The following is a 21,974-nucleotide window of genomic DNA, read 5'->3' as shown; positions in this document are numbered from 1 at the left end:
GTAGATGAGGATGTGCTGGTCATTCTGTTGAGAACTGGACTTAGTTCAGTGCTAGTATTTTGAACCTGGTATGTTTGCGAAGCTTCCTGTCCATTTTCAAGTCATTTGGAGTCCAGTAGCTTGTGTTTGGATTGCTGTCAAAAATCTTCAGAACAGAAACAGAAACTCAGGTGCAGGAACTTTCACCAAGTCCGTGAGATCTGATGGTTTTGGGAAAGTTTGTGGCCTTGTATCTTCTAGAGTTTAATTCCTTTGGCTGTGATTCTTGCTGGGACTTGTAGTGTTCTTGGTTGGCAACAGCCACATATATTATTTGTCATATTTGAAGACCTGTACCTATGTTGCATGTTGCTCACAAACAGCTAAGATGCAAAAACTGGCAGATTGCGTAGTTTTGCCATTTTGTTCAAAGTTTGTGCTTAATTGTTGTTGTGGTGTTCTACCTTGCTCCATTTCATTCATGTTGGATTAATATATGTCTTGGCAACCTGGGAATACCAGATTTGTGCCAAATGTGTGTGAGGTGTTGAATCTTTCACGTAGAGCTTCATATCTTGTATCGTTGATTCCCGTTGATCCGTAGCTCCGTTTGCGAAGTTCTTTATATGGTTTTGCACCTTTTTACGAGCTGCATCTGTTCATATCATTCCCATGCATGTCCAAATAGTTAGTGCAAAGTTCTGTCCAGAAACTTGTTGTAGTTTATTTTCCTTATGCTAGTGATAGAAATAGTGGTGCATGCTCAACTTTCATCTCATGCATCATGTGATTGTTGCATTTTGTGGTGTTGCTGTTCATTGGCTGTTATTATTATGTTGGGTAGCACCGAGAGCGGAGAACGAATACGTGCAGTCAGGAGAGTACGTGCAGGACGATCCAGAACCATTCCAAGCCGAGGATATCACAGGCAAGATGATATGACCTTGATCCCATCTCTAGACTTGTTATGTAAGTTTCGATTCCATGTCAAATTGCTCGCTGCCTACCACTGAAAATATATTTCCTCTTCATGTGCCATGAGCCTAAACACCTTACTCTTTCCTAGCAAACTTGCATGGCTAGGTAGGCTTGCTCAGCTACTAATGTTAGCATTGTTAGTTGCAGGTGTTTTAAACTCATGTGATGACATGAGCTTGATATCATCATATTAATTTCTGTTATTTAATTAATGTATCTATATACTTGGTAAATGACGGGAGGCCTAGCCTTTTGCCGGGTGTCTTGTTCCGTTATTGCCGCCTTAGTTACCGGTTACCTGTGTTTGATTCCATAATGATCGCTCCTAACACGTTCGGGGTTGTTATGGGGACCCCCTTGATAAATCGCGTAGTGTTAAGGCTTGTCCGGCAGGACCCAACATTGGTACTATTTGCTAATCACCTAATAATAAAATAGCTACCCCGAGGAATTTAATCAACAACCCGGGCCAGTGCTCCTCATGAGTGTTGGTCCAAACCAGAGCAGCTTATTACGCTCCCCGGGGCAACTCGGTGTTTTGGCGTGGTAACCATCGCTCATCCGGCGTGTCCTGAGACTGAGATACGCGGCTCTTATCAGGGTCGTCGACACGTGGGAGGTCCTGCTAGTCTTGTCTTGCCTTAGCGGTATATCTTGCGTATAGGAATCCCAGTGAAGCTTTGGTTTCACCCAGAGTTGAGGTTTTCCTCTAAGGAATCCGACGAGATCACGAGATTCGTGGTAGAGGATGCCTTTGCGGCCTGTGTTCGTTTGTGATGGACTAGTTGGAGCACCCCTGCAGGGTTTAATCTTTCGGAAAGCCGTGCCCGCGGTTATGTGGCAACTTGGAATAATTTGTTAACATCCGGTATTAGAGAACTTAAACATAAACTAATAGAATTGCCAACTGTGTGCGTAACCGTGACTGTCCCTTCGAAGATCTCTCTTCGATCGGGAACACTATGGGGTTATGAATGTCGTAGGTTGGTGTTCAGGATCACTTTCTGATCAAGTATTCCCGATCGTTAGTGTAGACCACTTTCACTTCTCTTTTGCGTAAGATAGCCACTTATTCAATCATAGGTTGCAGCAGCCTGAAACACTTCAACCCTTCCTTACCCAAATGACGTGACTAGTTTTGGTACCAAGGTCCTAGATTGATGAGTCCCCGCGGCTCACGGATTCCTCCGAAACTCCCAGCAGGTACAGGTACCCCAGAGACTGATGATCCCGACGACACCCGGCTGGCATGGCAGTACGACGAGGAGACAGATCGCCTTTACGTGAACTATCCAGAGGACTGAGCGTGGTCGTGATCGTGGGCCTGCAGCGGGTAGCATAGCATTTATCCTGTTTTATAGTCCGTACCGGAACTACCTTGTTTGTATCTGCGTTGTACTCTGTATTATTAATAAGAAGACAGTTGAATCCCAGATTGTCTACTGTAATTATTATTAAGTTCTATGTTTACTTGCTTGCGAAACGCTTAGATGCGCTTCTTTCCTATTCGGGGGCCTCGACCCCCAGATCGTAAAGGAACGCATCTTGGTCGTTACAAGTTGGTAATAAGAGCCTTATGACCATAGGAGCCTTTGTGTGATCGTATTTGGCCGAGTCGAGTCTAGTAAATGTTTTGAGTCTTAGTTATATCGGAGAGTAGGTTTCTTTTTTCTCCTCTTCTTTGCTCTGGTGAGGCTTCCGTCTTAGGAAATCTTTAACTCTACTCCTTTTCTCGCTCAAAATTTTTTTAGGATCACGCGGGTATTTGTGAAATCTATATGATTTCGATGTGACGGAATCATGTCCTGGTGCCTCCTATCTGCTCTAAGTATCAGGGGAGTTGAGCTCCCGGGATTATCGCGCACATCGCCATCATTCAGATTTCTGAGTATCTAAGAATGGAGGGTGTTCGTTGTTGCTTCAATACGGGTAGTGGTGAGATAACCCCGACGTCCCCAGTACTGGTGTAGATTGTTCGGGGGTACTACCACAGTTTGTATCGTTTTGATCACGAGGATCTGTTATAGACGAAGGTCCGGGATGCTGGTTGTGTGTTGAAGGATGTGATACAGGTGACGGCTTAGTTTAGGAGTTGTGTGAAATACTCCTTGTATCCGGGTGCCTGATTGCATGACCAGTTATTTCGGGAATTCATAGGTGGGATATCTGGTAGTATCTTATAGGACTATCTTCCTACAGACGCTTGATTGAGGTTTGGGAAATCTCTATCATATGTTTGTTCCGAGCAGTTCTAGCTCACACTTGTTTGCTGTGGCCTTATCGGAATTTTGTCGTCTGTTACTTTGAGAATGCACTCTTGCTATGTTGTTCGAGTGCAATGCTAAGTTCTATTCAGATATTCTGTCTTTTGATTCAGCAATATCTTCAATTATTCTGTGGACTAATATGTTGTCCGTCTTCAGGATGGCTCCACCAACTCGTCAGACCCCAGCGCGTGAGGATATGCCGCCTCCACCTCCTCCTCCGCCACCGCCGCCGCCTCCTCCTGCAGAGGCTTGGCAGGCGATGATGGCAGCTACCAATGCAAATACTCAGATGCTGTTGCAGTTGATCCATGAGAGAGCCAATCATCAGCAGGGCAATTTCCAGCAGGGTGGCAATCACTTCGCCAGTCTGAGTCAGTTCCTGTCAAACCAGCCTAAGACGTTCACTTCTTGCGACCAGCCGTTTGATGCGGAAGATTGGATCCGTGATATGAACAAGCATTTTGAGTGTAGCAATGTGCGTCCAGAGGACTATGTCAAGTTTGCAACATTCCAGTTGAAGGGGCAGGCTTCTATTTGGTGGCAGCATCTTAAGGACTCCAGAGGTGGCAGGGTGATGACTTGGGACGAGTTTTGTCGTGACTTCAGGTCCCACTACATCCCTTCCAGTTTTGTTGAGGAGATGCGCGAGAAGTTCAGGCGCTTGAAGCAGGGCAGCAATTCTGTGTACAAGTACAATGTTGAGTTCCACGAGCTGGCCCGTTACGCATTGCAGGATGTTCCGGATCAGAAGAGCAAGATATACTAGTTCAGGGGTGGCTTGAAGGAGGATTTGCAGTTAGCACTCGCTTTGCACGATCCTGAGGAGTTTGAAAAATTCTACAACTTAGCTCTCAGAGCAGAGGCAGCCTTGCTGAGGGTGGAGAACTCCAAGAAACATTTCAGAGATTCCAGCTCTTCCTCGACTCAGGTGGTTCAGAAGCAACAGAGGTTTTGGGTTTCTCCTCCTCCTCCTCGGTACTCTCAGCAGCCGAAGCACTCAGGTGGACGTGGTTCTTCCCGCCCACCTAGCCCTGGATTCCAGCAGAGATATCAGCAACAGAAGCAAAGGGCCTCCTCAGATTCAGTTCCAGCAGCCAGCAGAGGTCACTTGTCACAAATGTGGGCAGAAGGGTCACTATGCCAACAAATGCACTTCTCAGCTCCGTCTGCCGCCTCCTCCTCCAGGCAAACCTCCTAGCAACGCTCTTGTGAAGTTCAACCCCAGATCAGCTCGAGTCAACATGGTGAATGCAGCTGAGGCAGAAAATTCTTCGGATGTGATCATGGGTAATCTCTTAGTTAATGATTTTCCTGCTAAAGTCTTGTTTGATTCTCGTGCTTCGCATTGCTTCATCTCCAAGCCTTTCCTAGCTAAGCATGATATTCCTGCAATTCATTTGGATAGCCCCTTCCGTGTGGTTTCTCCGGGCATGCGCATGAGTTCGTTCATGAGGGTTCCGGATGTTTCTATCAAGATGGACAATTATGCTTTTCTGGCATCTCCTATTGTCTTGGGGAAGTCCGACATTGATTTGATCCTTGGTATGGACTGGTTGGCCATGAATAAGGCATCAATTGATTGTGAAGCTAAAGAAGTGAAACTGACCCACTCTTCGGAGGATGTGATTATATTCGCGGCGCGCGATGACACAATCCGCTTGTTCTCCTTGAATGAAAAGGGTGAGATCAATCCCATTGAGCAAGTTCCAGTAGTCTGCAAATATCAAGACGTGTTCCCTGAAGAGCTGCCAGGGATGCCTCCGCACCGTGAAGTGGAATTCGTCATTGAGCTTGAGCCAGGCACAGAGCCAGTGTGCAAGCGGCCGTACAAGCTGGGTCCAGAAGAGTTGAAGGAACTCAAGAGGCAACTCAATGAGCAGGAGCGTATGGGTTTGATCAGACCAAGCTCGTCTCCGTGGGGATGTGGTGTTTTGTTTGTCAAGAAGAAGGATGGTACGGAATGGCTGTGTGTCGATTACCGCCCATTGAACAAGAAGACAATCAAGAACAAATATCCGCTTCCGAACATAAATGAGTTGTTCGAGCAGCTGAAAGGTGCTAAAGTATTCTCCAAGCTTGATCTCAGAATGGGCTATCATCAGATCCGCATTCGCGAGGAAGACATTCCAAAGACGGCATTCAGGACCAGTTTTGGCTCGTATGAGTATATGTTCATGTCTTTTGGTCTGGCGAATGCTCCTCTGACTTTTTGCCGATTGATGAACTATATTTTCTCGCCATTCAAGAATGAGTTTGTCTTGCTCTATCTCGATGACATTCTAGTCTTTTCTGAGGATGAGGAAGAACATGAGAAACATCTCAGGTTGGTGCTTGATAAACTGAGAGAATACAAGCTGTATGCCAAGTTTTCCAAGTGCGAGTTCTGGCTGAAAGAAGTGGTGTATCTTGGGCATATTATCTCTGCCGAGGGAATTAAGGTTGACCCGTCCAAGGTTCAAGCCATTGTTGAATGGGAACCTCCGCAGAATGTGAAGCAGCTTTGAAGCTTTCTCGGTCTTGCCGGATATTGCAGAAGATTCGTTGAGAACTTCTCCAAAATCGCCAAGCCGCTCTCTAGTCTTCTTCATAAGGGTGTCAAGTATGTGTGGTCTCCAGAGTGTCAACTGGATTTCGATACACTCAAAGAGAAGCTTACCTCCACTCCGGTATTGGCTCCTCCGGATGATTCCAAGCCGTACCAGGTCTTTTGCGATGCTTCTCTCCAGGGTTTTGGTGTAGTCTTGATGCAAGATAGAAAGGTGGTTGCTTATACCTCTAGGCAGCTGAAGCATGCGGAGAAGAACTATCCGGTGCACGATCTCGAGCTAGCAGCTGTTGTGCACGCCTTGATGACTTGGAGACATCTCTTGTTGGAACGTAAGGTTGAAGTTTTCACCGATCACAAGAGCCTCAAGTATATCTTCACTCAGCCTAACTTGAATCTTCGGCAAACACGTTGGGTGGAAATGCTCCAGGATTTTAATCCGAGTGTTGAGTACACGCCAGGCAAGGCAAATGTTGTGGCAGATGCATTGAGCAGGAAAGCATATTGCAACAGTCTGATTCTACTACCTCTCCAGCCGGGTTTTTCTGCGTCTTTCAGGAAGCTCAATCTTCAGCTGGTTCCTCAGGGTTTTCTTGCGAACCTTCAGATCTCTCCTACCTTGGAAGATCAGGTCAGAGCAGCTCAGCTACTTGATACTATGGTGAAGAAGGTCAAGATTGGTGGGGGAAAGAGTCTTCCCAAGTATAAGTGTTTCACTGTTGATGCCAGGGACACTTTGTTTTTTGAGGACCGTCTTGTCGTCCCGAAAGGTGATTTGAGGAAGGTGATCATGGAAGAAGCTCATAATTCTCTGCTTTCTATTCATCCGGGAAGTTCCAAGATGTACCATGACTTGAAGCAGTCGTTCTGGTGGACCCGTATGAAGCGTGAAATTGCTCAATTCGTCAATGAGTGTGATGTATGTCGAAGGGTGAAAGCAGAACATCAAAGACTAGTGGGCCTCTTGCAGCCTTTGCCGATTCCCGAGTGGAAGTTCGATCACATTGAGATGGACTTCGTCACAGGGTTTCCGAAGTCCAAGAAGGGTAATGACGCTATCTTCGTCGTCATCGACAAGTTGAGTAAAGTGGCGCATTTCCTTCTAGTCAAGGAGTCCATTTCAGCAGCTCAGCTGGCAGAGTTGTACACCTCGAGGATTGTCTCGTTGCACGGTGTACCTATGATGATCTCATTAGATCGTGGGAGTATCTTCACTTCCAAGTTCTGGGACTCTTTTCAGTCTGCTATGGGCACAAAGATCCGCTTCAGCACAGCGTTCCATCCTCAGACTAGTGGTCAAGTGGAGAGGGTGAATCAAGTTCTTGAGGACATGCTGAGAGCCTGTGTTATCTCGTTTGGCATGAAGTGGGAGGATTGTCTGCCTTTCGCGGAGTTCTCGTATAACAACAGTTATCAAGCTAGTTCTGGCAAGGCTCCGTTTGAAGTTCTCTATGGCAGGAAGTGTCGTACTCCGCTCAACTGGTCCCAGACAGGCGAGCGTCAGATCCTTGGCAATGATATGATAGAAGAAGCTGAGGAGATGTGTCGGATCATTCGCGACAACCTCAGAGCAGCTCAGTCCCGCCAGAAGAGCTATTACGATAGCAAGCACCGTGACATGTCGTATGAGCTTGATGATTTTGTCTATCTCAAGGTGTCGCCTATGAAGGGTATGCAGCGTTTTGGCACCAAAGGCAAGCTTGTGCCTCGTTTGTTGGTCCATTCAGAGTGGTTGGCAAGAGGGGCGACCTCGCGTACTAGCTCGAGCTTCCGTCAACCTTTGCAAATGTCCATGATGTGTTCCATGTTTCTCAGCTTCGGAGGTGTTTCAAGAACCCCGAGCGCACTGTGCATCTTCAAGATATCGATCTTTAGCCTGACCTCTCTTATCGCGAGCATCCAGTTGCGGTTCTCGAGACGACTGAGCGCAAGACCCATAACAAGTCTGTCAAGTTTCTCAAAGTGCAGTGGTCACACCATTCCGATAAAGAGGCTACGTGGGAACGCAAGGATCACCTCCGTTCCGAATTTCCCGATTTCTTTCAGTCTTAGATCTCGAGGTCGAGATCTTCTTTGTAGTGTGGGAGAGTTTGTAATGCCCCAAGTGTGGAACCTTCCCTATTTTGAACCTGTTGCATGTGGGTCCACCCTGTCAAATATATGTTGATGTCACTTGTGTCTATGATTTCCTGTGTCCCTTGCATATCGTCCTTGCATGCATGCTTAGCATAACATAACATGTCATCTCCTTGATCTTGTGATTTCATGTGACTCTTATTTTTAGTTTTCTTTGCACGAATGTATCCATGCCATGCCATCTTTGCCATGCCTTGATTCTACGCCATACTTTATGATTGCATGTCATGATCATGGTGGCATATGTTCTTACTAGGAGTTAGTATTGTGGTGAGATAATGCATGTGATCTTGATAGGTGTGAGTGTGTGGTTTAGTAATATTTTGTGTTGATGCTCATGTGATAATGGTGTGTGTAATGTAGGAGTGAGTGCTAGCCATTTTAAGCTCTTGCTATTTAAAATCCTTTTCCCTCCTATTATTCCATGTCAAAATTCCTTCTTCCCAAAAATGATTCTAAAATGTCTGGTGGTTAGATTAAATTGTGGTTATGAGGAGGAGTATTTTTGCTGACTTGTTATTTGATTTTTTAAAGGTGCAAATAAACCCAAAACAGTAAATTAATTTATGTTTTGCATTTATTTCAAAAGGCTCCAAATATTGCTTTCCTATTTTATTCTAATGGGCCATAATTCCTTATGTGGAGCAGATATTTCCTTTTGATTTTTGTCACAACAGCTTATCTTGTGGTTTATTTTTTCTCTGTGTGTTTTAAGCTAAATAGAAAACCCTTCCCAGCATTTTGTTTTTTGCCTGGCACCACATGGGCCTCCTCCCTTCGGTGGCCATGCTCCCCCTGTCCAGTGCAGCCCAGGCGAGTCACCTCCTCCTCCTTGGCCCGTAACCCTGGCGACAGAGCCCACTGGTGGGTCGTTTTCTTCTTCCTCCCGACGTCACCCTCGTACGACCAAAGCTCCACCTCCCGATCGCCTCCCCCTTGATCCAGTGGCTCGAGCTCGCCTCCCGAGACCATATAAGGGGCTAGCCTCCTCCTCGCAACACTAGGCCGCCAGTCTCTCCCTCCCCTCGTCCCTCGCGCCGCCAGGACAGGAGCCGCAGGCGCCATGGTTCGGACCTCGCTGGGCGCGTAGAGGCAGCAGGAGTCGCCGCCTCGTCCCGTCAGCAGCGCCAGGAAGACGCGGTGGCCAAGGAAGCCGCGTTCCCGCACCCCACGACGGCGTCCTCGACTTCCTCGACGTCCTCGTCGTCCGCGTCTTCCCCGGCCGACCTCCTCCTCTGCATCGCCTTCGCTTCCCCCTCCTTCCTCTCCAGTCGTCCCCGTCGATGAGCTAGGTGAGCTGCGGTGCCCTTCCTTTGCTCCCCCTCTCGGCGTAGCATGCGTAGCAGCAGCAGCAGCCGGTTGCCAGCGTTAGCAGTAGCAGCAGCAACACCGCCGGTGCAGACTTAGCAGCAGCAGCAGCAGCAGAGAAACGCCGGTGCAGTCCAGGCAGCCAAGGGGGAACCTTTTCCCGTGCTTGGGGCGGGAATGGAACCCCTGAGGATCCCGCGTCCCCCGCCGAGAGCTCCCCCTGCCGGTGGTAGACGGGAGTGACGCCGCCAGCTCTCTATGGTCCGGCCGCCGGCGGAGCTCTCCTATGCAGTGGAGTTGGTTTTTCTGATTTCCCTTCCCGTTCTAGCCAGTCATCGAGCCGTAGCCTGATGGTAGTATTGCACTGTCATATGCATGCGCCTGTAGGAGGGCGTGGGTTCGAGTCCCCCCCTCGGCGCCTTTTTGTTAGATGGTTTTGATTATTTCGGTTCAGTGGCCTGCAGGCATCTTACCTTGCATTTTCTCTTCTCCTGGCAACAGCTAGTGCAGCAGCGCAGTGGATTGTTGTTTTTGCTGGACACCAGGGGTTCTGGGTTCGATTCCCATGAGCCCTTGTTTCTTTTTTTGCGTCCTTTCCTTTTTCCTGCCTATTTATTTTCTGAATTCCTAACTGCTACACAAAGTGGCTGTCAGTTTTGTTAATTCTGCTGTTAATTAACTCTTTTTATAGTGGTATTATGTTCCTGTTCCTGTTAGTATAGTTAGAGTAGATAATATTGTGTGTGTGTTTTGCACACTAAGTGGTGATAGATGATATTGCTACCCTTGTGATGCTTATGGTGGTTGCACCTTAGTGAAGTGGAGTTACCCTTGATAGGGGTTGATGCTAGATGTCTTGCTATTTGTGTGTGTTGTGCTTTGAGGTGGAAAGTTGCACTAGCTAATCTTGTATAGCCCCAACTTTTGAACTTTGGAGTGGGCTAAGTTGATCTTGTAGTTTAAATTGTTTGCATGGATTTAGTGGGGTGGATGCCTCCCCTTCACCACATGTACTTGAGGTGATGAGTTGCACTAGGTGGCTATCTTGTTAGCATGTGTAGGTGGAGCTTACTAGTTAAGCTAGAGTAGAATGTTGTGGGGGGTTGCTCCTTGAGTATGACATGATTCCTAGAGTGATCCTAGTGATGCTTGTGAGAGTGTGCACCATCACATGCCCATATGTGGGGGTGTGCATACTCTCTTGTTAACTTAGAGTTATTTTGTGTTGAGCTTGATGCTAGTGCTTGTGAGGTATTGTGTGTGTTGGTGTTGTTGATGTGCATGACACAAACATGGGGTTCAAACCCCCATGTCACTTTGTCATTGTGCACATAAAACTCACCTATGTAATTGTCATCTTAGAAGCATACCTTATGGAGTTGCATTTACATTTTGTTGAAAGCTTGGGCTTGTTTCCATGGTATAGATGGAGCCCAAGGGCATCGATCCTTGTGTGTTAGTAGTAGGGGTTTGAGCTCAACACCATAGTGGTGTCAAACACCTCTTGGTGACATGTGTGTGCAAACTATGCCTAGAAATAGTGGGCATGTGGCTGGAAAATTCCAGATTTTTGAACTCTAAAAATTTCACTAAGTCTGGAATGCTGGAAACATTTTCTTCCCCTATAGATGAGGATGTGCTGGTCATTCTGTTGAGAACTGGACTTAGTTCAGTGCTAGTATTTTGAACCTGGTATGTTTGCGAAGCTTCCTGTCCATTTTCAAGTCATTTGGAGTCCAGTAGCTTGTGTTTGGATTGCTGTCAAAAGCTTCAGAACAGAAACAGAAACTCAGGTGCAGGAATTTTCACCAAGTCCGTGAGATCTGATGGTTTTGGGAAAGTTTGTGGCCTTGTGTCTTCTAGAGTTTAATTCCTTTGGCTGTGATTCTTGCTGGGACTTGTAGTGTTCTTGGTTGGCAACAACCACATATATTATTTGTCATATTTGAAGACCTGTAGCTATGTTGCATGTTGCTCACAAACAGCTAAGATGCAAAAACTGGCAGATTGCGTAGTTTTGCCATTTTGTTCAAAGTTTGTGCTTAATTGTTGTTGTGGTGTTCTACCTTGCTCCATTTCATTCATGTTGGATTAATATATGTCTTGGAAATCTGGGAATACCAGATTTGTGCCAAATGTGTGTGAGGTGTTGAATCTTTCACGTAGAGCTTCATATCTTGTATCGCTGATTCCCGTTGATCCGTAGCTCCGTTTGCAAAGTTCTTTATATGGTTTTGCACCGTTTTTACGAGCTGCATCTGTTCATATCATTCCCATGCATGTCCAAATAGTTAGTGCAAAGTTTGTCCAGAAACTTGTTGTGGTTTATTTTGCTTATGCTAGTGATAGAAATAGTGGTGCATGCTCAACTTTCATCTCATGCATCATGTGATTGTTGCATTTTGTGGTGTTGCTGTTCATTGGCTGTTATTCTTATGTTGGGTAGCACCGGGAGAGGAGAACGAATACGTGGAGTCAAGAGAGTACGTGCAGGACGATCCAGAACCATTCCAAGCTGAGGATATCACAGGCAAGATGATATGACCTTGATCCCATCTCTAGACTTGTTATGTTAGTTTCGATTCCATGTCAAATTTCTCGCTGCCTACCACTGAAAATATATTTCCTCTTCATGTGCCATGAGCCTAAACACCTTACTCTTTCCTAGCAAACTTGCATGGCTAGGTAGGCTTGCTCAGCTACTAATGTTAGCATTGTTAGTTGCAGGTGTTTTAAACTCATGTGATGACATGAGCTTGATATCATCATATTAATTTCTGTTATTTAATTAATGTATCTATATACTTGGTAAATGACGGGAGGCCTAGCCTTTTGCCGGGTGTCTTGTTCCGTTATTGCCGCCTTAGTTACTGGTTACCGGTGTTTGATTCCATAATGATCGCTCCTAACACGTTCGGGGTTGTCATGGGACGCCCTTGATAAATCGCGTAGTGTTAAGGCTTGTCCGGCAGGACCCAACATTGGTACTATTTGCTAATCACCTAATAATAAAATGCATAGGGAATAGCTACCCCGAGGAATTTAATCAACAACCCGGGCCAGTGCTCCTCATGAGTGTTGGTCCAAACCAGAGCAGCTTATTACGCTCCCGGGGGCAACTCGGTGTTTTGGCGTGGTAACCATCGCTCATCCGGCGTGTCCTGAGACTGAGATACGCGGCTCTTATCAGGGTCGTCGACACGTCGGGAGGTCCTGCTAGTCTTGTCTTGCCTTAGCGGTATATCTTGCGTATAGGAATCCCAGTGAAGCTTTGGTTTCACCCATAGTTGAGGTTTTCCTCTAAGGAATCCGACGAGATCACGAGATTCGTGGTAGAGGATGCCTTTGCGGCCTGTGTTCGTTTGTGATGGACTAGTTGGAGCACCCCTGCAGGGTTTAATCTTTCGGAAAGCCGTGCCCGCGGTTATGTGGCAACTTGGAATAATTTGTTAACATCCGGTATTAGAGAACTTAAACATAAACTAATAGAATTGCCAACTCTGTGCGTAACCGTGACTGTCCCTTCGAAGATCTCTCTTCGATCGGGAACACTGTGGGGTTATGAATGCCGTAGGTAGGTGTTCAGGATCACTTTCTGATCAAGTATTCCCGATCGTTAATGTAGACCACTTTCACTTCTCTTTTGCGTAAGATAGCCACTTATTCAATCATAGGTTGCAGCAGCCTGAAACACTTCAACCCTTCCTTACCCAAATGACATGACTAGTTTTGGTACCAAGGTCCTAGATTGCTGAGTCCCCGTGGCTCACGGATTCCTCCGAAACTCCCAGCAGGTACAGGTACCCCAGAGACTGATGATCCCGACGACACCCAGCTGGCGTGGCAGTACGACGAGGAGACAGATCTCCTTTACGTGAACTATCCAGAGGACTGAGCCGTGGTCGTGATCGTTGGCCTGCAGCGGGTAGCATAGCATTTATCCTGTTTTGTAGTCCGTACCGGAACTACCTTGTTTGTATCTGCGTTGTACTCTGTATTATTAATAAGAAGACAGTTGAATCCCAGATTGTCTACTGTAATTATTATTAAGTTCTATGTTTACTTGCTTGCGAAACGCTTAGATGCGCTTCTTTCCTATTCGGGGGCCTCGACCCCCATATCGGAAAGGACCGCATCTTGGTCGTTACAGTTAGCCACCATATAAAGCTTAGGATGCTGCAACCTAAATACTCCACCTTTCCAACCTAATAACTTGACTAGTTCAGGCACCGAGGTCATAGATTGCTGAGTCCCCGTGGCTCACAGATTTCTTCACAACACCAACAGGTTCAGGTACCCCCGAGACAGGTGATCCCGACGGCACGCAGTTGGCGTGGCAGTACGATGAGGAGAGCGACCGCCTGTACATGAACTATCCCGAAGATTGAGGCGTGGTCGTGATCGTGGGCAAGCATGCAGGGTAGCATAGTCATTTCTCATGTTTTGTAGTCCGTAGCGGAACTACCTTGTTTGGATGCGTGATGTAACTCCAATATATTTATGAGATGACAGTTGAATCCCTTATTGTCATTCCTCTATTATTATGTATGTGCTATGTTACCATGTTTGCGAAACGCTTAGATGCGCTTCTTTCCAATTCGGGGCCTCGTTCCTCAAATCGGAAAGGACCGCATCTTAGTCGTTACAATTATTTATTAAATCTTGCAGATAGGATGTCAAAACATTGTTTCCTCGACGGTTTCCTTGAGGAAAGATTGTATGTGATACAATCAGAAGTTTTTTTCGATCCTTAAGGATGCTAACAAGTATGCAAGCTCCAGCGATCCTTCTATGGACTGGAGCAAGCATCTCGGAGTTGGAATATATGCTTTGATGAGATGATCAAAGCTTTTGGGTTTATACAAGGTTTATGAGAAATTTGTATTTCCAAAGAAGTGAGTGGGAGCACTATAGAATTTGTGATTAGTATATGTGGTTGACATATTGTTGATCAGAAATAATGTAGAATTTCTGCAAAGCATGAAGGGTTGTTTGAAAGGAGTTTTTCAAAGGAAAACCTGGATTGAGCTACTTGAACATTGATCACCAAGATCTATGGAGATAGATCAAGACGCTTGATAAAACTTTCAAATGAATACATATCGTAACAAGGTTTTTGAAAGAGTTCAAAATGGACCAGTTAAAGAAGGAGTTCTTGACTATATTGTAAGCTGTGAATTTGAGTAATACTCAAAGCTCGACCACGGAAGAAGAAAGAGAAAGGAAGAAGGTCGTCCCCTATGCCTTAGCCGTAGGCTCTAAAGTATGCCATGTTGTGTACCGCACCTGATGTGTGCCTTGCCATGGGTCCGTCAAGGGGTACAAAGAGTGATTGAGGATTGAATCACTGAACAACGATCAAAGTTATCCTTAGTTACTAGTGGACTAAGGAATTTTTCTAGATTATGGAGGTGATTAAAGATTTTGTCGTAAAGGGTTATGTCGATGCAAGCTTTGACACTAATCCGGATAACTCTGAGTAGTAAACGGATTCGTATAGTGGAGCAATCATTTGGAATAGTTCCAAATGGCATGTTGTAGCAGCATCTATAGGATGACAAAGAGATTTGTAAAGCACACACGGATCTGAAAGGTTCAGACCCGTTGACTAAAACCTCTCTCACAAGAAAGACATGATGAAGTCCGAGAACTGTATGAGTGTTAGATTCATTACAATCACATAGTGATGTGAACTAGATTATTGACTCTAGTGCAAGTGGGAGCCTGTTGGAAATATGCCCTAGAGGCAATAATAAATTGGTTATTATTATATTTCCTTGTTCATGATAATTGTTTATTATCCATGCTAGAATTGTATTGATTGAAACTCAAATACATGTGCGGATACATAGACAACACACTCTCCTTAGTAAGCCTCTAGTTGACTAACTCGTTGATCAAAGATGGTCAAGGTTTCCTGGCCATAGACAAGTGTTGTCACTTGATAACGGGATCACATCATTAGGAGAACAATGTGATGGACAAGACCCAAACTATAAACGTAGCATATGATCGTGTCAGTTTATTTCTACTGTTTTCTGCATGTCAATGTATCTGTTCTTATGAACATGAGATCATGCAACTCGCGGACACCGGAGGAATACCTTGTGTGTATCAAACGTCGCAACGTTACTCGGTGACTATAAAGGTGCTCTACAGGTATCTCCGAAGGTGTCTATTGGGTTGGCATGGATCAAGACTGGGATTTGTCACTCCGTGTAACGGAGAGGTATCTCGGGGCCTACTCGGTAATACAACATCACAATAAGCCTTGCAAGCAATGTGACTAAGGAGTTAGTCACGGGATCTTGTATTATGGAACGAGTAAAGAGACTTGCCGGTAACGAGATTGAACTAGGTATAGAGATACCGACGATCGAATCTCGGGCACGTAACATAACGAGGGACAAAGGGAACATCATACATGATTAACTGAATCCTTGACATAGAGGTTCAACCGATAGAGATCTTCATAGAATATGTAGGAGCCAATATGGGAATCCAGGCCCCGCTATTGGTTATTGACCGGGGTGTGTCTCACGTCATGTCTGCATAGTTCTCGAACCCGCAGGGTGTGCACACTTAAGGTTCGGTGATGTTTCGGTATAGTTGAGTTATAGGTGTTGGTGCGAAGGTTGTTCGGAGTCCCGAATGAGATCCTAGACGTCACTAGGAGCTCCAGAATGGTCCGGAGGTAAAGATTGATATATTGTAAGTACTGTTTTCGTCACCGAAAAAGTTTTGGGCTCATCGGTAGTATACCGGGAGTGCGGGGAGGGTGCCCGGGGACCACCGGGAGCGGTGTGACGACCCAAGAGCCTTATGGGCTGTGAGAGGAGGTGGACCAACCCCTGGTGGGCTGGCGGAAGCCTCTCTCAAAAGCCCATGTGGCTAGAAGTGGAGATAAAAGGCAAAAGTCCTTTAAAAGGAAAGGAAGGAGGAGTCCTCCCAAAGTAGTCCACCCCGTTGTGGGAAAGTGGACTCTTCCTTTAGGGGTCGAGTGACCCCTTCTCCTTGGAGTAGGGGTCAAGGATGACTCCTCTCCCCTCCTCCTATATATACTAGAGGTATTGAGTGTTTTTGGTCAACACAGAAATCAACACAACTGCCTCTCTCTCTAGATCTGTTTCTCCTCTAGTCTAGTTCGACAGTGTGTAGGCGAAGCCCTGCTGTATTAGTTCACCACCACCACCACCACGCCACTGTGCTGGAGAACTCACTTACCTCTCTGCCCCTCTTGCTGGATCAAGAAGGAGGAGATCGTCATCGAGCTGTACGTGTGCTGAACGCGCAGGTGCCGTCCGTTCGTCACTAGACCGGGATGGATCGTCATGGGATCGCGGGACGGATCGCGATGAGATCGCAGGACGGGCTGCGATTTGAACCAAGAAGATGTTCCACTACATCAACCGCGTTATATACATTTCTGCTTAGCTATCTACAAGGGTATGTAGATTTACTCTCCCCTCTCATAGATGATCATCACCATGGATAGGTATTGTGTGTGCGTAGGAATTTTTTTGTTTTCCATGCTACGTTCCCCAACAGTCCTCAGGAACAAAAGTAACTACACACACATCAACATGTTCAAGATTATAGATGTTATAATGATGATTAAGGATGTGAACATCATATCTTCCATCAAGTAAACCAACAAGCATCAACTACAAAATGTAATCAACACTACTAGTAACCCACATGTACCAATGTGAGGTTTGAAGACAAAGGTTGAATACAAGAGATGAACTAGTATTTAAGATGAGATGGTGCTGGTGAAGATGTTGATGAAGTTGGTTCTCCCACGAAGGAGGAAACATTGGTGATGACGATGGCTTCGATCTCCCCCACCGGGAGAGAAATTTACCGAGCAGAATCACTCTATTAGAGAGCAAAAGGGCCTCTGCTCAGGTTTCCGCCTCAAGATGGCGGCCCTTCATCCCAAAAGTATCTTCTTATTTTTTTCTAGGTCAAAACCCATCTTATAGTAGAAGAAGGAGGCCGGGGCACCTGCGAGGGGCCCAGAAGCTAACAGGGCGCGTCGAGCGGTGGTCGGCACACCCTGTTGGCTTGTGGCCAGCAGGTGCCCCCCCCTCTGGTATATTTTTGACTCATAAATTCTCATATATTCCACAAAATTCCTCCGTGGAGTTTCAGATCATTTCGAGTCCAATTAATTTTCACCCTTTTTCTTGGTTTTCAGGTCCAGAATTCGTGTTCCCGACAATTTCCCTCTTTATGATTTACCTTATAAATTCAGAGATAAAAGGCATAAGAATTGTATCATATAAGAATACTATAAATACGGATAGGAAATCATGATGAAAAATGGACGTATGAGCCGTTGTGCCCCTATACCGGTTCGAGGACTTCACCATCCTCCCTCGGGCTCAGCCGCCGACGAGGACCTACCTCGGGGTCCGACAGCGGTGGTGGGGGACGTCGGTGGACGAAATCACGGATCAGGAGACCCAAACCCGGTGATGGCTCGGGAGCTTCCATACGGCCGAGCTCGCGGCCATGGAGTACGACCGTTGGCTGGTTCGCTACCACGGCGCGGTGGCCCAGCTCAACTTCTCCTTCGGCATGGCTCCGGTTCACCGTGTCCCGCCGGAGCCGGGGGTGGTGAGATCGCCTATGGCGCGGGAGGACCGTGAGGAGAGGGAGCGCCTCGAGGTCGAGGCCACCGACAAGGCCTACATGCAAGAGCTTCGTCGGTAGCACCAGGAGCTCGTGGAGGCGGAGTGAATGATCCTTGACAACGTCGGTGGCGAGGTTATTGTTATCTCCTCCAACGAGGAGGTCGAAGGCGACGAGTACGTTGGTGCGGAGGGCAACAAGGTGGGCGGCGAGGACGAAGAGCTCGACGTCGACAAGTGGAGGAATGTCTTCCTCGACGATGAAGACGAGGACACCGCCCCGAACCCAAATCGCGGCACACCATACGTCACGAGGAAGGATTGGCTCGACCTCACCTTCGCCCGAAAGTAGTTTAGTTGCTTAGGTTAGCTTAAATTTATGTTTTATGTCCGGTTGTGTAATACTATCTATGTTTATGTTTGAATGAATGCTGCTTTTGATTCAAATTGCTTTGAATTTGATCAAATTGAAGTTTACTTCGTTAAATATAGGGGATCGGCTAGAAACGGCAAAAAAATAGTGGCGTATATATACTTCACTAAGGGTTTTACTTTGTTAACTTTCATGTAAAAAGGAGTCGAATTATGAAGCCCACAATCTAACTAGAGATGGCCTTAGTATAGTACTTGTTCTTAGGAGTATGTAATTTCTTTCATGTAAAAAGGAGTCCAAATTATGAAGCCCACAATCTAACTAGGTTCACTACTATTCTAGATCCGCGAGACACATGGCTTGGTCCCCCGCATGATATTCTTTGAATTCTGATGGTAAATAAAACCTATAAAACCTGGTGGGTTGTGCTAAAAAAGAACTCAGCCGACGCTCTACCCTGCAGCAGAACATGACATAATTGCATCGAAGCACAGACTAGGACCTGTTTGGGACTGCCCTATTTCAGAAAATTCAACTTCACTCTAGAAAACATAAGTCAAACGGAATAGCTTCACGATTTACAGCTCCATAAAAAACTAGAGCCTGAAATCCAACTTCTTGTTTTTAAGAAGCTTTCCTCGAGGTGCTTCATAAAATTGTGCAAGCTGAAGTTAGAGCAAAGTTATCCAGCACTACCATCAATAAATGGATACCCCTTCGTTTTCCCCTCTCATCCAATCAAATAGATTCTTTCCACCAAATTTTCCATTCGTGAAGCTGGAGCTGGATAAAAGAGCTACAACTCATGTAAGAAACTGTTTCAAAATGAATTTGGTGAAGCGGAACTGTTTTTGATGAAGTAGAGCGGTCCTAAACAGGGTCTAATCCTCCAAGATAGGTAGGGAATTGAACAGAAAGACAGTTGATGGGAATTTTGGTGAAGACACATGGTGGCGGTGCACTCGGTTGTGGGCTCCCATCCTTCCATCATTCGTTGTGGCATGAAGTGAGCGTGCCCACTTCTCACGTGGCTGCCTTGCTAAAGCCGGATCGCGTCCCCCCGCCTTTCCGCCATTGCCGCGCCTTGGATTGGGATCGTCGGGAGCATCATGCCTTGTCGATGGATGAGAGTTGGCAGCCTAATCATGTGGTGTCGATCGGGTAAGTTGCCAAGGATAAACTGATCATTTGTTTGTCCCCGTCGTCTTTACATTCTGCAAACAAAAGCATTGACCGATTACAGACAGTGATCGATGCACATAGATGATGTTTATATCAGAGTTCCTTCAGTAAAAGTAAACGTACAAAGCAGAACTTTTTTTATCATTTCAGGAAAAGTACTGTAGCAAGAACTGAAGCAATAATCTTATCTGCCCAGCAAATCTAGACCATGTCGTGTCCTCTCACAAATCCCCCAAAGGGCCAGAGGCTCAAACATTCTAATCTACAAAAAAGAGCAAACTAGGGAGACACCAGAGGTGTAACATGTCTCTCGGCGTCCAATCCATGGTCACAGAAACCCAAACTGTACACTTTTTGCCAACAGTAGCACTATTTACTCGCTCATTTTTCTGATTGGAACCTTCTGCTCCAAGAATAGCCATCTGTTGATGAATATGCGCAAGTTGATGCTATGTGCAAACGCTATATAATGGAACTATGTGCAGCAGCGATATTTACTGTGCAGCAGCAAGCAAGCCTAGTAAACTTTCTACCGTGCCTGTGTCACTGAAACTGCCATACATGTTTAGCAGCGACTGTATCACGGATTTGGACAGTAATAGGCCCTTCTTTACAATGCACGCATGCATTGCCTTTCCATATTGCACTGAAGCTGCAGCTTTCATGGCAACAAGTGCCGCGGAGAAAATTGTTGGACTTGGTGCTGGCTCAACTTCATGCATCTTACAGCACAGATTCATTACCTCGCAGTGCATACCATTTCGAGACAAGCCACTAATTAACAGGCTCCATGTGCGTAGATTGGGGCGTGTTTTTGTTAGTAGCATCTCACTGAAGATCTCTAGGGCCTCATCAATCTGCTCATTCTTCATAAAAGCTGAAATAACTGAATCCCAGCATGCTGCAGTTGGAGATATCCCCTCATGTTGCATCTGATATAAAACCTCGAGAGCCTGACAACTCATCCCACGATCTGCATAAGCAGAAATCATCACTTTGCACATGACCATGTCTCTACCACTCATAACATCGAACAGCCCGCGTGCATGTTCAGTCCTTTCACTACTCATATATAACTCTATCAGACCACAAGCAACCGCTTTGTCTGATTCAAGGTTGTTTCTAACTGCATAGCCGTGAGCAACTCTGCCCATCTCCATGCTAGAGGATGTCATGCAAGCCATGATAATGGACGCCAACGTAACACAATCAAACCTAAGGCCAGACTCGAGCATTTTTCGACAAGTGATAAAAGCCTTGTCGGTCTGCCCATCCTGCAAATACCCAGCAATCATCAAATTCCATGTAACAGCGTCTCTTTCAACCATCTGCTCAAACACGGCCTCCGCAGCCTCGACCAGCCCAACCTTGCAGTAAAAGTTGATTATTGAGCTCCCCAAAATCACATCCATCTCTAAGCCGCCCGATACGGCCATGGCATGGCCCTGCCTACCCCAATCAGGAGCTTCGAAATCCGCCGATGCAGACAGAAAGCTAAGAAGGCTGACCCTCGTCGGCAGCACGCCCTCAACCCTCATCTGATAAAACAGTTCCACGGCATCATCGATTCTCCCATTGTTTATATACCCCATCAACATGGAGTTCCATGTCACCACGGTCGTCTCCGTCATTGCATCAAACACCTCCCGCGCATCATCCACCTTGCCGCACTTCCCGTAGAAGTCCACCAGGCTGCTCAACACGTATACGCATTCCCTGAACCCCGCCTTCCAGGCGTACCCGTGCAGCGCCCTTCCGGTCCCGACCATCCCGATCCCTGCGCATGACTTGAGCACGTTGGGCACGACGAAGTTGTCCACGGGGACGCCCGCCTGCAGCATGTCGACGTACCCGTCGAGGGCCCTGGAGTGCAGTCCGGCGCGGCTCCACAATCCGATGACGGCGGCCCAGGCGAAGGCGTTCTTTTTGGGTAGCGCGTCGAACACGCGCTCGGCGTCCGCCAGCGCGCCGCATCGGGCGTAGAAGACCGCAAGTTTGGTGCCGATGTAGGCGTGGCGGCAGTAGTAGGGCCCGCGCTTGACGGCGGCAGCGTGCACCTGGCGTCCGGCGCGGAGGGACCCCGCGGCGACGCAGCACTGCAGGAGGGACACATACACCTCCGGGCCGACGGCAACGGCAGCGCCGGGGCTTGACTGGCGCTCGGCGCGGGAGACGAGGGCGAAGGCGTCGCGTAAGCTGCCGTGGTCGCTGCCTTGCTGGGAGAGGGAGGCGAGCGCGGCATGGAGAGAGGCGGGTCGCGGGGACTCATGGGGTTTGGGTGGGTAGGGAGTGGCGGGAAGGGGCAGAGGAAGCGGAGCCATGGCGGTGTCGTGCCATGGAGTTGGGAAGCCAAGATAAAGGGGTAAGGGCCGTGAGGTCTATGTTTAACGGACTAATGGGCCTCGGAAGCGAAGATAAAAAGCGTAAGGGCCGTGAGGTCCATGTTTAACGGACTAATGGGGCTCAGTAAAACTACATGTTTTTTTTCCACATCTACTAAGCCTTAAGGCATGAAGAGCAACTAGTTGACTAGCGCTCCCTCCGCGCGATAAGTGTCACGCGCGGAGCGG

The 21,974-nt window shown here is 46.9% G+C and overlaps 1 protein-coding gene across 2 annotated transcripts; it reads right to left on the bottom strand.

Annotated features, from left to right (window-relative positions):
- Positions 1 to 18,990: 18,990 nt before the first annotated feature.
- Positions 18,991 to 21,772, bottom strand: LOC123439952 (pentatricopeptide repeat-containing protein At5g55740, chloroplastic-like). 2 transcript variants are annotated; one of them, XM_045116566.1, is made up of 2 exons: positions 19,966 to 21,772; positions 18,991 to 19,436 (listed from the first exon to the last, which is right to left on the bottom strand). In XM_045116566.1, the coding sequence occupies exons 1-2, from the start codon at positions 21,723 to 21,725 to the stop codon at positions 19,430 to 19,432; spliced, it is 1,767 nt and encodes a 588-aa protein (XP_044972501.1). In that variant the 5' UTR covers positions 21,726 to 21,772; the 3' UTR covers positions 18,991 to 19,429. The 2 variants fall into 2 exon arrangements, with proteins under 2 accessions (XP_044972501.1, XP_044972500.1); XM_045116565.1 differs by lacking the exon at positions 18,991 to 19,436 and having other exon boundaries at positions 19,519 to 21,772.
- Between the last annotated feature and the right edge of the window lie 202 nt (positions 21,773 to 21,974).

Source organism: Hordeum vulgare, chromosome 3H, assembly GCF_904849725.1.
Source record: "Hordeum vulgare subsp. vulgare chromosome 3H, MorexV3_pseudomolecules_assembly, whole genome shotgun sequence".
In the NCBI taxonomy this organism is placed as follows: domain Eukaryota; kingdom Viridiplantae; phylum Streptophyta; class Magnoliopsida; order Poales; family Poaceae; genus Hordeum; species Hordeum vulgare.
This window is presented reverse-complemented; position numbering and strand designations above follow the sequence as displayed.

Excerpts from the sequence above, each read along its gene's own strand:
- LOC123439952 (XM_045116565.1), bottom strand. The coding sequence starts at position 21,725 with ATGGCTCCGCTTCCTCTGCCCCTTCCCGCCACTCCCTACCCACCCAAA.